This window comes from Somniosus microcephalus, chromosome 8, assembly GCF_052327205.1.
Source record: "Somniosus microcephalus isolate GS21.2 chromosome 8, FLI_Smic_1.0, whole genome shotgun sequence".
NCBI lineage: Eukaryota > Metazoa > Chordata > Chondrichthyes > Squaliformes > Somniosidae > Somniosus > Somniosus microcephalus.
This window is the reverse complement of record NC_140994.1, coordinates 39,867,656-39,883,358: the sequence shown is the minus strand read 5'-3', so window position 1 is coordinate 39,883,358 and position 15,703 is coordinate 39,867,656. Positions and strand designations below refer to the sequence as shown.

General features: G+C 48.2%; 1 protein-coding gene across 4 annotated transcripts in view; it reads left to right on the top strand.

The window, feature by feature from the left end:
- LOC147113475 (uncharacterized) overlaps nucleotides 1-15,703 on the top strand; it is a 275,092-nt gene that overhangs the window by 25,818 nt on the left and 233,571 nt on the right. For all 4 annotated transcript variants that reach the window (XM_085994613.1, XM_085994612.1, XM_085994615.1 and 1 more), the window contains exons 3-4: nucleotides 7,204-7,304; nucleotides 13,133-13,281. In XM_085994613.1, coding sequence (XP_085850739.1) covers nucleotides 7,204-7,304; nucleotides 13,133-13,281 — 250 coding nt within the window. The remainder of the gene's footprint in view (nucleotides 1-7,203; nucleotides 7,305-13,132; nucleotides 13,282-15,703) is intronic.

The window sequence follows — 15,703 nt, the reverse complement described above, 5'->3', positions numbered from 1 at the left end:
CTAGTTTAAAGAATAGACTTAGAATCCTAGAATAGGTGCAACACAGAAGGAGGCCATTCGGCCCATCAAGCCCATGCTGGCTCTCTGCAAGAGCACTTCAGCTTCCCCTGCCCTTTCCCCGTAGCCCTGCAAATTATTTTCCTTCATTTACTTTACCAACTCTCTTTATAAAGCCACGATTGAATCTGCCTCCACCACCCTTTCAGGCAGTGCATTCCAGATCATAACCACTCGCTGCGTAAAAAAGTTTTTCCTCATGGTGCCTTTGATTAGCAGGAGTAAACATAACTACCTGTATGATACAGGTTCAGAAGGGGGAAGATTCCATCTGGCCAACCTCCTTCATTTTTTTGAGTAAGGACCGTGGAAGCCCTCAGGTGATTTGCGAAAAAGTGTTTGATAAACTTCTGCATGAAAGGCTATTAGTTCAGCTTAAAGTGGTGGGAATTCAGGGTAAAGCTCAGGAATGGATCAGAAGGATGAGAGGCAGTGGGTATTTGTATTATTATGTCGAAGTGAGGAGAATTGGTCAGCGGGGTGCAGTAGGGATTGATGCTGTTTCTAATTTATGTTAATGATATAGATTCAGAAGCTTAATGCAAACGTCATATTTACAAATGATAAACTAATAGGAGCAGTTGAATCTGAGTAGGCATCTTGTAAACTACAAAATAAATTATACAAAACGTGTAAGTGGTCAGAACATGGCAGATTAAATTTAATATGGAGAAGTGCAAAATACTTCACATAGGAAAAATTGGACAATATAAGTGCTTCATGAATGGTGTCAAAATAGATAAGAATGATGTTGAAAGAGATCTAGGGGCTAGATTTTCAGTCGCTTGCGCCAGCAGTTAGCGCCTTAAGAGAAGTGATTTTCGGGCGCTATGCGTGTAGCGCCCGGGCGCAGCGCAGTTTGCGCCCCGCCCCAAATTAAGTTGCCCGTTAGCGCCGGCGCAAAGTTTAGCGCCCGCCCGGATGCGCGCGCAGAAAATGACGTCACATCCTCGTGCAACGCCCTTTGTGCGCCCCGATTCCAAACTTCAGTCGGACCGCCCCATTGTGCGGCTGGCGGCCGGAGCGTTTGGAAAAAGAAACGCAACACAACCAGCGCGGGCCCCGGGGGGAGCAAATTAAAGGGGACGTACTCTCCAGTATAAAGGCCAGCCTTTTTTCAGAAAACACTCTTGTGCAACGCATTTCTGGAGACACAACAAGGAGGATAGCTAACTGGTTTCAAGCAGCAAGAGCCAGGTATTTTTGGACTCAGGCCAGAGCGCTGCAAGTGGCCTTTTGGAAATTAGAGTGTTTGCCAGGATTTGATGGGGGTTGCATGGGGTGCCAACGCGGAGCTGCAGCTCCATGTCCGTAGGGCTCGCAGACGCATTGTGAGAGGGGCAGCCCTGGCTAGAGGCAGAGGGGGCTACAGGCATCGGCCACGTAGGCCTTACCCAGTCAGGCTATACCGCCAGCAGCGCTCCTACCTAAACATGAGTGCTGCGCGATGTGTTAAAAGGCTCCGATTCCGAAAGGAGGTGATTGCAGAGATCTGCCACCTGCTTTGCCGAGATCTGCGGCCAAAGCTCAGGTGCAGGACGTCTCTGTCGGTGGAAGTGAAGGTGACGGTGGCATTGAACTTCTATGCCACCGGCTCCTTCCAATACGCTGCTGGGGACATAGCAAACATCTCCCAGTACGGCGCGCATCGCTGCATCCGCCAGGTGACCGAAGCACTGTTCAGAAGGAGAAGCCAATTCATCTCCTTCCCCATGGCCCTGGAGAGCCAGCATCAGCGCGCATTGGGATTTTCCAGACTCGGGGAATTCCCCTTGGTGCAGGGCGCCATTGACTGTACGCATGTGGCTTTGCGGGCCCCTCTGGAGCATGGCGAGCAGTATCGCAACAGGAAGGGCTACCATTCTCTGAATGTGCAGCTGGTGTGTGACCACAAGCAGCGCATCATGGCAGTCAATGCCAGCTTCCCAGGCAGCAGCCACGATGCCTTTATCCTGCGGCAGAGTACTGTGCATGACATGTTCCAGGCACAGCCTCCCCCAAGAGGATGGCTACTCGGGGACAAAGGCTATCCTTTGTGCACCTGGCTCATGACCCCGCTCCGCGCGCCCAGGACCGCTGCTGAAGAGGCCTACAACGAGAGCCATCAAACCACCCGCAACATCATCGAGCTAACTATTGGGGTCCTCAAGCAGCAGTTCCGCTGCCTTGATCGCTCCGGAGGAGCTCTCCAGTATTCGCCGGACCGGGTCTCCCAATTTGTGGTGGTTTGCTGCATGCTACACAACCTGGCTATCCGCAGGACTCAGGCACTGCCACCTGACGTTGGACCAGCACCTCAGGAGGAGGAGCATGAGGAGGAGGAGGAGGAGGAGCAGGAGTACGTTCCCAGGAGGGAGCGACCAGGGCCAAGGGCCGCACGACGCCACCTTATTACACGGTACTTCTAAGCCCCCTGTCAGGGAATGGCCAGGGGCCATGAGGGAAGATGAATGCAGCCGCTCCGCAAGCCCTCAGCCGGCGAAGCCAACAAACACTAAGAAGAACAACCATGGAGACTGCATGAATAAAGATAATTTTTTATTACACAAAAATGAAAAGCCCTTCCCACATGAATCCCCAAAAACAATAAACGGGCCCCACAAAAAGCCCAACAAATGACTCACTCCCACAAACTGGGGAGGAGTCACTCCACCTTTCTTCAAACCGGGCCTCAACGTCAGCATAACGCAAAAAATAAGCCCTCCAACAACACAACCATGGGCAAAATAAAGATGGCCACCGCCATATAAAAGGAAAGCTGCCCACACCCTCTACTGAGTGGCCCGCGAGGGCGAGACCTTGCCCAGCCTTTTGCCTCCCCTGCCCGGCCTGCTGCTCCTTCGCAAGCTCTGCCCAGTGGCTGCTGCGAGGCTGGGGGAAGGCGCCTGAGGCTCAGATGCCCTTCCGCCAGATGCCGCTGGGGGGCGGCCTACACGGCGTTTGGGCCTCGAGGGGCCGTCTGCTGAGTGGCGCACCTGAGCCTGGCCACCATCAGCTGCAGCTGCTTGCCCTTGACGCCCCAGTGGGGGAATGGCGGCGACAGATGGCGCAATGTGGGCCAGCTGGCGTCTGGGATGCGCTGGCTGGTGCTGTGGCGCGGTGGCACTCGGCCGGGCCCGCACTGCAGGATCCGCAACAATCAGCCAAGGGGCGGCTTGCTGGGATTGGCCAGCGCGGCGGCTGCCCTGGCGATGCCTGCCTGAGACAGCGCGTGTGGCAGCAGTGAGTGCCCCTGTGGTCCTGCTGTGCGCGCGCATCACAGCCGCCAGGGTCTTGACGGCATCAGTCAGCATGCGGCCACTCGCGGCAGTTGCTGCCCCGAACTCGCGCACACTGGTCGCCAGCGACTCGATGGCCTCAGGCATGCGCCCCACCACGCTCATGAGCTCCGTGTGGCGCCGGTCCGAATCCTCGGCCATCTTATCCAGCTTCCGCACCTCCTCCGAGGTGAAGGTGTCCGGACTGGAGTCGCGACTCTCCCGCTGGGGAGGAGGGGGCCGAACTAGGGGACCCTTGCAGCGTTGGTGGCGGCGAGTGTGCCGAACAGCAGCACTCCCCTCTGATCCTTCCCCCCTTTGGGGGGAAGGCCGCGGGCCACGCGCACGGCTCCTGGGTGGCTGGACGCCACTGGTCCCAGAAGCTGCATTGCCCTGCGACAGTTCCTCCAGGCACTCGTCCAGTGAGGAGGTGTCAAGCATTTCCTCCTCTCCTGCGGGACGTGACTGTTCCCCCGAAGGTCCGGCTTGCTCCTCCTCCTCCTCCTGGTCGGAGGTGCTGTCACTGGCAGCTTCAGGGTCCTGGTCGTCACCAGCTGAAAGCAGGAATGCACAAGAGTAGCTTCAGAGTGAGGAGACGGCGTCAGCGAGGGAGTTAGGACTGGTGGCATTCAGCGCATTGTTGGGACAGTGGCAAAGGAGGTAGCTCGGATGGGCCAGTGCGACGCGAGAGGGCCAAAAGGCGAGGTCCTTACCATTGCCGGGCAGTGGAGGGTCGGATACTCCGCACGCTGTGGGGACAATCACACGGGCTCCCATGAGCACACACACGCGCTCCTCCAGCCGAGTGAGCTTCTGCAGCTTGGTGCGGCCACCCCTGGCACGCGCCTGGCGATTAAACGCTACTTTAGCCTGCAAGAGAAAGGACGGGCTGTAAGTGCGCAGTGAAGCCCTGATGTAGTGTGCACTGCCTCCCATGGTGGAATAGCGTGGACAGAGTGAAGCCCTGATGTAGTGTGCACTGCCTCCCATGGTGGAATAGCGTGGACAGAGTGAAGCCCTGATGTAGCGTGCACTGCCTCCCATGGTGGAATAGCGTGGACAGAGTGAAGCCCTGATGTAGTGTGCACTGCCTCCCATGGTGGAATAGCGTGGACAGAGTGAAGCCCTGATGTAGTGTGCACTGCCTCCCATGGTGGAATAGCGTGGACAGAGTGAAGCCCTGATGTAGTGTGCACTGCCTCCCATGGTGGAATAGCGTGGACAGAGTGTAGAGTGCCGAATGGCCATGTGATGCTCATGACTGTCCCAATGCTGCTGGCTGAGGGCTGGCCAATAGGACTTTCAGCTCCCTTTGCCCATCATGTCAGGTGTACATGCAAGAATGAGGAGGAGACTGGAAAGGCTACTCACCTTCACAATCCTGGTCAGATCGTTGTATTTTTTACGACATTGTTTGTGGGTCCTGGGGGCATCGCCGGTGAACGTCACCCTCTGGGCGATCTGCTTCCAGGCTTTGGTGTAGTCGTGGTGGGTTGGATTCCTCCCACTCTCTGGGAACAAGATCTTGTGCCTCACCTCCAGAGCTGTGACCATTATGTCCAGATCACCCTCTGAGAAGCGCAGGGCACGCTGACGGGCCTTCTCTGGCGTTGCCATGACTCCCTGGGGCTGAGCAGCAGTGTTGAGGCCTCTTTGCAAGGCTGCAGTGTGCAGGGCGTGGCAGCAGACCAATTCGTCCCTTCCCCCTTTAAGAGCTGGTCGGCGCCACGGGGTCTGCTGTCAGTCCAAAAATGACCGCACCCGCGCTGCGCCCCGCCTGGGCGCTATCCCTCTGGACCGCCGGCTTAGCGCCTAAAGATAGGAGTGGAACGCCTCTTTTAGCGCTCCACCAATCTCTTAGGGCGAAGCCACTGAATTTCCGGCAACGGGGCGCTACTTTGGGGCGGGCGCTAACTTCGGGCGGGCGCTAAGGTTAGCGCCCCAAAACTGTCTATACTGAAAATCTAGCCCTAGGTGTTTTAGTAGACTCAGAATACCCAATCACTGAAGAGTATCTAGCAACAAAGCAAATGGAACACAGAACTATATAAGCAAAATGTAAGAGTTTACACTTCTCTGTATTAAAATTCATCTTCCATTTTACTTTTGTTTTGTACATGCCAAAACTGTACAAAATCAGTGTAGAAATAATGCAAGCTCATTACAAGTGCTCAATGCTGCTTAGACAGTTAACTGAACAACTCCTACTGGTTTTAGTCGGAGTTACTACATCCAGTTATTCCAATTGCAAGCCGGGATAACATACAAAATTCAAAATCAAAATGAATTTCCATTTTAGATTTTTAAATGATATTCTAATACTTGAACAAAAAAAGTATTCTAACTTTTAAAATCAGTATTATTTCTGGCATTGAATAATGTTCAATTGTTATTTCCCTTGCCTGTTTTCCTTTGGAGTTATCCCCGGTGTCCTGGCCAATATTTATCCCTCAATCAACATCACTAAAACAGATTATCTGGTCATTATCACATTGCTGTTTGTGGAAGCTTGCTGTGTGCAAATTGGCTGCCGCGTTTCCTACATTATAACAGTGACAACACTTCAAAAATTCTTCATTGGCTGTAAAGCACTTTGGGACGTCTGGTGGTCGTGAAAGGCGCTATATAAATGCAAGTCTTTCTTTTTTCTTGCTTTGGATCTCCCCGTATTATGCACCATTGAATTTGCCTCCATCACCCTTTTGTCAATTGAGCAGATGCAGTATCTACTCTTAGGTCTCTGAGGGGTGTGTGAAGGAATAATTAGTTGCCTCCTTACCTGTGAAGAAATGTATGGCATCCACTCAGGGCTTTCCATGTGGCATGTCCAGGATTGAAAATGTATTCTGTGGTGATACCCAGTACAACCCTGTGTCCTACTGATCCATGCAGTTACTATTCAATGTGATGTGCTCCACACTGCCTGTATTGTGATTATTAATAATAGTTAAGAACATAAGAAAATAGAAAGCACCCCATTTGGCTCACTCTTGTCACCCAGGTCCTGTTTCATGACTCAGTCCAACCAATTGTTTTATCCCTTGTGCATTTGTTAAATCAGGAATTGATTGAGATCCCTTCTGAATACTTCAACTGAGCCAGCATCTACTGCATTCTATTCCACAAGTCAATGACTCCAACAGTGAAGACATAGGCCTAGAAATTCGGTAGCGTTTACGCCCACTTAGGGGCGTTACAGTGGTTTGCGCCGGAAGCAACGCTGCGTCCGAAATTAGGTGCGCCCTAACATCGGCGTTAGCCGGTAGCGCTGCGCCGGCACCGATGACGTTATCGGTGTGCGCAGTGCCCCGGTAACGGCCGAAACCACGCCGATCCCCATCCTCAGTAGCGGCCGCCTCTTCCCTGGCGGCCGCTAACAACGTTGTGAAGACCGGGCCGTGCTGCAGCCTTAGAGGCGCTATTTAAAGCGGAGGTGCGGCCGGCCGCTTTTTCGGCGGCCGCCTGCCCGCACCTCCTTCCCCGGCCTCCTCCACCACCCCCCCCCCCCCCGCGGCATTGCCGGCTGGTTTCCGTGGAGCCCGGCACTTCGCCGTTGTGCCGGGCTCTTTTGCCGGCACTTTCAACGGGGCTCCGGCCATTGCAGGCAGCTCCCCCTTAAGAGAAGGGGGAGGCCTGCAGTACAGCAGCCTGCCGCACCGCATCGGGTGACGCAGCGGGACCGGCAGCGCTGAAATTCAGCCAGTTGTGCCCACCCACAAAGTGAATTTGGGGTGGGCACAACTGGCTCGGCGGCGGGCGCTAAATTTCCAGCGCAAACGTGCTGGCGGGGCATCACCGAATTTATAGGCCATAATTCCTTAAGTTAAGCTTAGAGAAATGAATGGAAATACATTTTCATTAAACTGTTACTTTATATATTTTCTTAAAGATTGCTGGGTGGATTGGCAAAAGAAGCAATTTTCTGTAATCTGCGAGTCCCAGACCAGTTTCAGAAATCGAAAGAGGAGATCAATGTTGTTGTTCTCACAGGTGCATATCTTGTTTTCAAACTGTAAGACAAAGTTTTTTGTTGATGCCTCTAAAGGACTCACTACTATAATGTTTAGCTTGTGTCTGCATGCAAGCAGTAAGAGATGCTATCAGTTGTAACAGATCACCGATGTAAACTGAAATTAAGTCATATGACGACTGGAAAAATAACTATTAAATGTTAGATTATTTTAACATCAGGAACATCATTATTATTGAATTAGACAGTTCTCATGCTGTGAGTGAAGTTTAAGCATGCATATAGTGCTTCAGGACAGTGCAAGAATAAATTGTAGGTATTGGCTCCACTTAAAGTTTATAAAGTTACAAAAGTATCACAGACACCGCAGGCATGCTTATTGTTTATTTTTCTTCTAATACAATGGCCCGTACGCACACACTTCCGCTCCTGGGCCTCACCAAACTCCAAGTGTGCAGGGCCCACATATCCCAGGGGCGCATGTAGTTCGCAGCGTCCCTGGGATCACATGGGCCATGAGATGCCAATCACAGAAGGGAATCTCCCTTCATACATTTGACAGGAAGACCTGTCAAATATATGAATGGAGATCAATGAAAAAACATAGTACAGTAAAACTTTAAATACATTTTTTTTTAAATCACATTTTTAAAATGACTTGAAATTACAATAAATTAAGTATTTTAAACAAAAATGTAATTTTTTGAAAAAATAATTAAGTACTTTACAGGGCTAAAAATAATCACCTTTTTTAAAGTATTTTTAAATGATAAATCAGTGAAAAAAAAATGTTTTTAAACTTTTTTTCTACTCTTATCCTGGTAAAAGCAGACCTTACGCCTGCTTTTACCAGCCGTAAGAATTGTAAGGGTTTTCTGCGGGCAGAGGGTCTCTAAAAAGCGGAACTATCCGCCTGCAGAGGCTCTTCTCCCAGGCAGCCGGAGGATCTGTCAAGACCATTCTTGACAGATTGGAAATGCCGGTTTTCAGCGCATGCGCAGTTCATGCCAGAAACCGGCATTTCCGATGTCCCTACGGGTGGGTACACAGCATGTACCCACCTGTAGGGATCGGAATATCTGGCCGAATGTTACTGCCATTGTGTTCAGAACACATTTTTTAGCCGGATGCTTTAAAAACTGCTGGTGTGTTACAAGTATTTTGGAAAAGGTGTTTAAGCACTTCTACTTCTCTTTAAAGATATTGGGGTAGAATGTCCACAATGGTTCTTCCGATTGTCCTCAGTAGCTTTGGAAACCCCGGAGAAACGGCATAAATGCCATATTGTGGATGATCAGGAGAACCTCTGTGGAAATGATTGGTGATTGTCAATAACAGAGGAGAGGGGTGATATCCAATGGCAACTAACAAATTTGAAATTAACTAATTGAAAGCAAACATGAAAGATCTCTGAGTGGTACACTGTGTTGAAGACTTTACTTTCTCCTGTGGGACCAAAGTTTGAATAAGTTAGGCAGTCGTAACCCAGTTACTAGTGATTGTCAGCTCTTATGGTCTGTTTGAGTAAAATTGTTGATTTAGTGCTAATTTCTCACAAATTAAAAGCACAAAGAAGATGATCAAAGGGAATAGTAATAAATGGAAATGGGGAGCGAGTAAAGGAAAGTCATTATAAATGTAACATTTTAACCTTCGGTCAAAATTTTTTCACTGCACAAAAGACCAATAAACCTTAGATATTTTAAATGCAAGAGATCAAATTCATGTACATAAATGTAAATACACAGAAGAATTAACAATGAAGCTTGAAGCACATTCTCTTCAAACTATACTGAACTAAATCTTTATAATAGTCTTTGGATATATTTACCTCTAATTTGAGACTGTAGCTTCATGTACTACTGCCCTGTGAGGCATGACCAAGACAGTTTTACTGTAGATTTATCCTGCTGACCTTCAGTTCGATTTCCTGGTATATGCTTCCTTTGGGCAAATCTCCGTGCTATTAGCGCCAGTGTTCTGTTATGTACTTGGGACGAGAAAAGGATATCAGGCTCATACATGCTTGCCTCACTCTTTGCTGGACTTATCGTACTGACCCATCCTCACTACACCTCTTGGGCGAGGAAAATAACAAAGACTTGTAGCCAATTCAGGAATCAGCTATCATATTACTTTCCAACCCCCTCATAGGCAATTGGGCAAGGCCGAGGAGGCCCCCAACCTGTTAGTTATTACCCGCAATCTTAACTTCCTTCTGCCGTGAATGTTTAGTTTTTCCAGAACTGTATCTATTGCCTTTTTGAAGGATTGCGAGCTATCAGTCCTCACTACCACCTCCACAATCTCGTTCCACAGGTCGATCAGCCTTTTGAGAAAATTAAAGCTTCCACACATCCAACTCACTCTCTGCTTCCTTACTTTAAATGCGTGGCTACTAGTTCAAACTGGCCCCATCACCTCAAGCAATCTATTCATCTATCATATACCTTAATCATTTTAAATATCTGAATCAGACACTCCTTTATCTCTGTGCCTCTCCAGCGAATCCAAACCCAAAGCATGAAGTCTAACTTCATAGCTCAAGGCCGAATCTATATTCAGCTTATTTACCACATCATTCTATCATTAATATTAAGAAAAGTATTGTCTGCCTGCTGATTCGTCTCAACTCCCCTTGTTCTGTGTTTTATATTTTTGAATTATCTGTTAGACGCAGACTTAAACAGATGTTTTCAGGGTGAGATTGGTCTTTGCCAGTAGTGCAAAACAGGTGATAGCGAATCGACAGCCTATTTAGAACTGGACCCAATTTTCTTCTCCATTGATATCAAGAGAAAAGAAAATCGAGTGCGGTGTGAAACAGGCTGCCCATTTGCAATCGCCCATTTCGCGCTACTGGTGAAAACCAATTTCACCCCTTTGTGTGGTATCGCCTGCTACGTGATATAATTGGAACAGATCTTCATGATGTCATTGATATGGATAGAGGGACAGATGTAAGAATCGTAGCGGCTGATAATATAATGGCAGTGTTTCCAACCTACAACGTACCCAAGATGTTCACCATGCCCCAAATGCAAGGGGCCAGCACAGAGGGGGCCGGAAGCCAGTGCATAACTTGTACCCTAGGCTCATTAGTTACCCGACTTTAAGTTAAAATGGGAATGGGCGCTGAAAGGGAGGCTGCCTTTAAACATTATGGGGGGGGGGAGACATTTGCGGGGGGGTCAGTAGGCGCGATTGGTGGCAGGTCGGGTGGGGAAAAAAATGTTGACAGCGGGTTGGGACCCCGCTGTTAACCCGCCACCACATGCCTTTCCCAAATGTCGGGACTGTCATTACTGAGCAGACCCGACACGCAGCGGCGGGGGAGGCAATTCAGGTCATTATGACCTTGTTACGAGAGGATTAAGAACTATTTTCAGCTCACCTTCAGTGTTTACCAGGTCGCCCACGGGGTCTATGCTGCTCAGGGATCACCACAGGTAAGCAGGGCGGGAGCTGAATGACCATGGAATCATCTCATTACTTGACAGCTGCATATGTGCTATAAAAGCTCCCAACTCACAGCTGTTTACTTTCCAAGCTCAGAAGTTGTTGCTTACTGCATTTGGAAGACAGGTTTTGAGCTTTATGCAGGTTGCAAGTGTTTGGCGCAAACTCTCTATCCAGTGTCACCTCATTGGAACAACCTCTCTCACCATTGACAGATTGCTTCTGCCATCTCAAGTTCACCTGCCATCTATTACATCAGAATGGGTACTGTTTATACTGTCTCGCCTTGATCCTCAGAATCCCACCATGATCAGCCCCAACAACAGCAGCACCAGGCAACCAAGCAGCACCAACAACAACACCAACCTTCCCCGCAATCAACTGATGCTGCACAGGGCATCAGCACCTGACCACATTGCTGCCCGGGATGCCAGGGATGGCATCACCATGGCCAGATTTACTTCACTTGACGCTGTACACCCTGGCTGCCACATGATGTGCCAGGTTGGCACCACCCCACACCTACACCATAAAGGATCTCTACAATGCCCAAGCCATTCCTTTCACACTCATCACCATTGCGGGGGGTACCGTTATGTCTCACCATTCACTGCAACTCAATAAGCCACTTCCAAATGTTCACACAAATCTGTCCAAGAACGCAACGTGTTGAAAATAAAGATTTCAATGTTTGACAGCACATTAACAGAAACTTCACATGAACATTAGCTAAAACACACAAGTGCCTACCCTTGTGTGTTGTTAGTTGGTATGATTGGACTAGGATGAGGGTGAGTGTGTGGGGTGGCTAGTGAGATGGGGAGGGGATAATGTAGATAGAGAGGGATGGGTGGAGGTGCAAGGTAAGTTGGTGCGAGTAAGGATGTGCAGGAGTAGGGTAGGGAAGGCAGAGTGATATGGATGTGATGAGTGGCACAGTAGGATGAGGTTGAGTGTGGCTTTGCAGTAACTTTTCGTGATCTACTGTGATCATTGAAAGGTTGGCCAACCAGCAGCCTGGTCCTCCTGATGACATCCCTGCTTGTGCAATGTGCAACCAGGCTGCGTTGATCTCCTGGCCAGGTCTCCTCCACCCATTGGAAGGGAAGAGAACCCCGCTGCGTGCTGTGACTCCCTCCATATGCATATGGAGGGAGTCATGGGAGAGCCTGGGTGCAGCCCTGCACCTTTGTGCAGTGCTTGTCAGTGTTTGCAGTAGCTCAATGTTGTAAAACACTGACAGCACAATGTCAAAATTAATTTGCGCACGGTCTCTTTAAGGAAACCAGCTGATGACGCGTCATTGAATGAAGTCATCAGACCCGCTTCCTTCAATGGCCAGCAAATGCACAAATTCCTTAACAAGCCCAATCAGGGGAAAATAATTTTGGACAGCGGGCTGGAGCCAGCAGTGAGGCCGGAACCTGCCACCGACGTTGCCCGCCACGGACGCACCGAGGATGGTAAAACCCAGCCCTATGTATCTCTGCTCCATGCCTGGTGTCCCTATGCCTCTGCCCTGTGCCCTATGCCCCTCTCCACCCCACGATGGGAAACTGCGAGGTGCATAACAGGCAGAGTTCTTCACTGGATGCTGACTTCCAGTAATGTGGCCCTGGCACACCTGGTGCATCATGACAGATGCGCCCAGAGTGTTAGTAAATGATGTAATGAGACGGCCTTGAGTTATTGCGTGAGGTCAACTCTTTCATGCGCAGGCGCTTGGAACTCCTTAACAACGCTGGCATCGGCGGCACTGCATGGCAGCCAAATTATCGGCCCCTTGCTGTCACTGCATTGAACTTCATAATATTACTGAAGGAAAGATCCTGCGTAAAATATGTACCTTTGATCTACCCTGCCTGGAAGAATTAATAGCAACAAAGAATGATTGGTGTGCACCAGTAACTGTGCAGGCACTTTACTGAGGAACATCAGAATTATATGTAGAAATTTAGATGAGTGTACTGTCCTTTTAATTATATTCTTGCATTATAATTATTTAAGTGGTTTTGGGGGAGGGTGAACTAGAGAAATAATTTCACTTCTTCACCAGGATTGAACCTGACCTTGTTCCATGGAATGGAACTGGTGCAACTCTGGATTTGATTGGTTGCCTTGATACATTTGATAATGAATCTAACATTGGTTGATCTCATAGTTATTTTGAGGGGTTAGACTGAGACAAATAAAAAAAAGTATCTCGATTCATCAGAGTTTGAGTAAAAATGAATTATATTTTTCTATTGATTGAACTATTTGTCTCTGATTTGGTTCAACTCTTTGCGACACTTGATGTTTATTGCTGTAAAGCATCACAGTTCAGTGAATACCCCAATATTCAGTCTGCTTGTAACCAAATTTGTTGACATGGCTGATTATATTTTAGGACAAGGAGTATTCTGTTTGGATCTGAGGAATTGGAACGGCAGAGTATCCTCCCAGGACAACTGCTGGCTGCTTCAGGTACCAGAGCCTACAGAATTGATCAAAAACACCTCAATCAAACAATTTGCTGATCCAGTTCAGAAAATTAAGGTAAGGTTTAAGTAGTATCAGCACATAAAAGCTGCCATATGTGTATAATGTCATATTATGTTTTGCCCTTACATCAAACACTATTAAGCCATTTTTATACTGTCCCTGATGTCAGTGCCTGTTGTGCACAGTGGCAATGGCATCACCAAAGGTAAACCTACCAGATTTGTTAAGGCCAGCTGCAATGATGACCTGGGTACTGAAATTCTGTGGTCAGAGCAGATGGATCGCTTAGCGGAGGAGCCCGAAATTGGGTTAGAACCCAGATCCTCCAGGTTTCTGCCTGCACAAAAAGCACTGCAAATTCCAGTGTGTGGTGGGAGAAGGATATGGGGAGGGGGGGGGTTGGGCTGGCGGGGCAATGGAAGAGAAAGGTGGGAGGCAGAGAGGTTTAGGGAGGGCGATCCAGAGAATAGGATTGAAGTGACTGAAGTCTCTACACGTGGTGGTGGGACAAAAGAAGGGAGGATAATCAAAAGGCTGGATTCAGAAGAATAGAGTGCTCAAGAGGAATTATAAGGCTAGAGGAGCTTTCAGAGATAGAATGGGGCAAGGCCGTGGAGAGATTTATAGACGGGGACAAAGATTTTACATTTAGTACCTTGGAGGATGATGGTGATGGACATGTGGGACAAGAGTGGTAGAGTTACCAGAATCATCCACATGGCTAAGTTTTCTAAAAGGTCATAATGGCCCAGAAACTTGGGTCGGGGGCTTCCCGCGGGTGCAAGCCCCCGACCTGCACTTACCTAGCGCGCCGGCCGTTGAGCTGTGGGGCCCCGTGGGATTGCGATCCTGGGCCTGCTCCAGCTGCCGGCGCACAGTGCTTGCGTATCCCAGGGGCGCAGTTAGTTCGATGCGTCCCCTGGGATCACGTGGGCCATGGAAATGCTCCATTCATAAGTTTGACAGGAAGAGCTGTCAAAACTTATAAATACTACGGCCCTAAAACATCACTAAATCTTCAAATAAATTTTTTAAAAACATCACATTTTTTAAATAAACTATAAATTACATGAAATAACTATTTTAAACAATAATTTAAATTTTTGAAAAAAATAATTTTATTTTCTAACGGGGCTAGAAATAAACTTACAGGAAACTTTGTGCTATCCGGCACCGACGGGACCGAGCTGTTGCCGTCCCATCAAAACTGCCGGACAAACCAGCGCTAATGTTGAAACATACGGAGATTTTGAGCTCCGTATCTGACAACAAACCCTGTTAGCAACAGCTTCTAAACAGTCGGCCGTACCTTGCAAGCGTCTCTGTAGCTTAGCAACAGCTTCAGCGAGACCTTGCAGAGCCTGACTGGTGAAAAAAAAGCAACGAAAAGAAAAAAAAACTAACGAAACGCCTCCTGATTTTTGCCGGTGGCTCGAGCATTCCGGACAGTTAACCTCTGGATAAACCAAAGTTTCCTGTACCTTGCTTTAAAGTATTTAAAAATAATAAACCTGTGGAAAAAATGTTTTAATTTTAATTAATTCACCACTTACCTTGTAAAAAGCGGGCCTTACGCCTGCTTTTTACATGTCTAACTTCTGCAGACTTACCCTCCTGGGAAAACCTGCAAAAAAAAACGAACATAAAAACTGACTGTAAAAGCTTTTATAGATATGTGAAGAGAAAAAGATTGGTGAAGTCAAGCGTAGGTCCCTTGCAGTCAGAATCAGGGGAATTTATAATGGGGAACAAAGAAATGGCAGACCAATTAAATACATATTTTGGTTCTGTCTTCACAAAGGAGGACACAAATAACCTCCCAGAGATATCGGGGAACATAGGATCTGATGAAAGGGAGGAACTGAAATAAATCAGTATTTGTAGGGAAATTGATGGGATTGAAGGCCGATAAATCCCCAGGGCCTGATAATCTACATCCTAGGGTACTTAAGGAAGTGGCCCTAGAAATAGTTAATGCTTTGCTGATCATCTTCCAGCATTCGATGGAATCTGGAACAGTACCCATGGATTGGAGGGTAGCTAATGTTACCCCACTATTCAAAAAAGGTGGTAGAGAGAAAAAGGGGAATTACATCGGTAGTGGGGAAAATGCTAGAGTCCATTATAAAAGATGTAATAGCAGAGCACTTGGAAAACAGTGACAGGATCGGACAAAGTCCACATGGATTTACAAAAGGTAAATCGTGCTTGATTAATCTACTGGGATTTTTTGAGGATGTAACTGGTAAAATAGGTAAGGGAGAACCAATGGATGTGGTGTATTTGGACTTTCAGAAGGCTTTTGATAAGGTCCCGCATAAGAGATTAGCGTGTAAAGTTAAGGCACATGGGATTGGGGGCAAGGTATTGACTTGGATAGAGAACTGGTTGGCAGACAGAAAGCAAAGAGTTGGAATAAACGGGTCTTTTTCCGAGTGGCAAGCAAGTGACTAGTGGGGTACCGCAGGGATCGGTC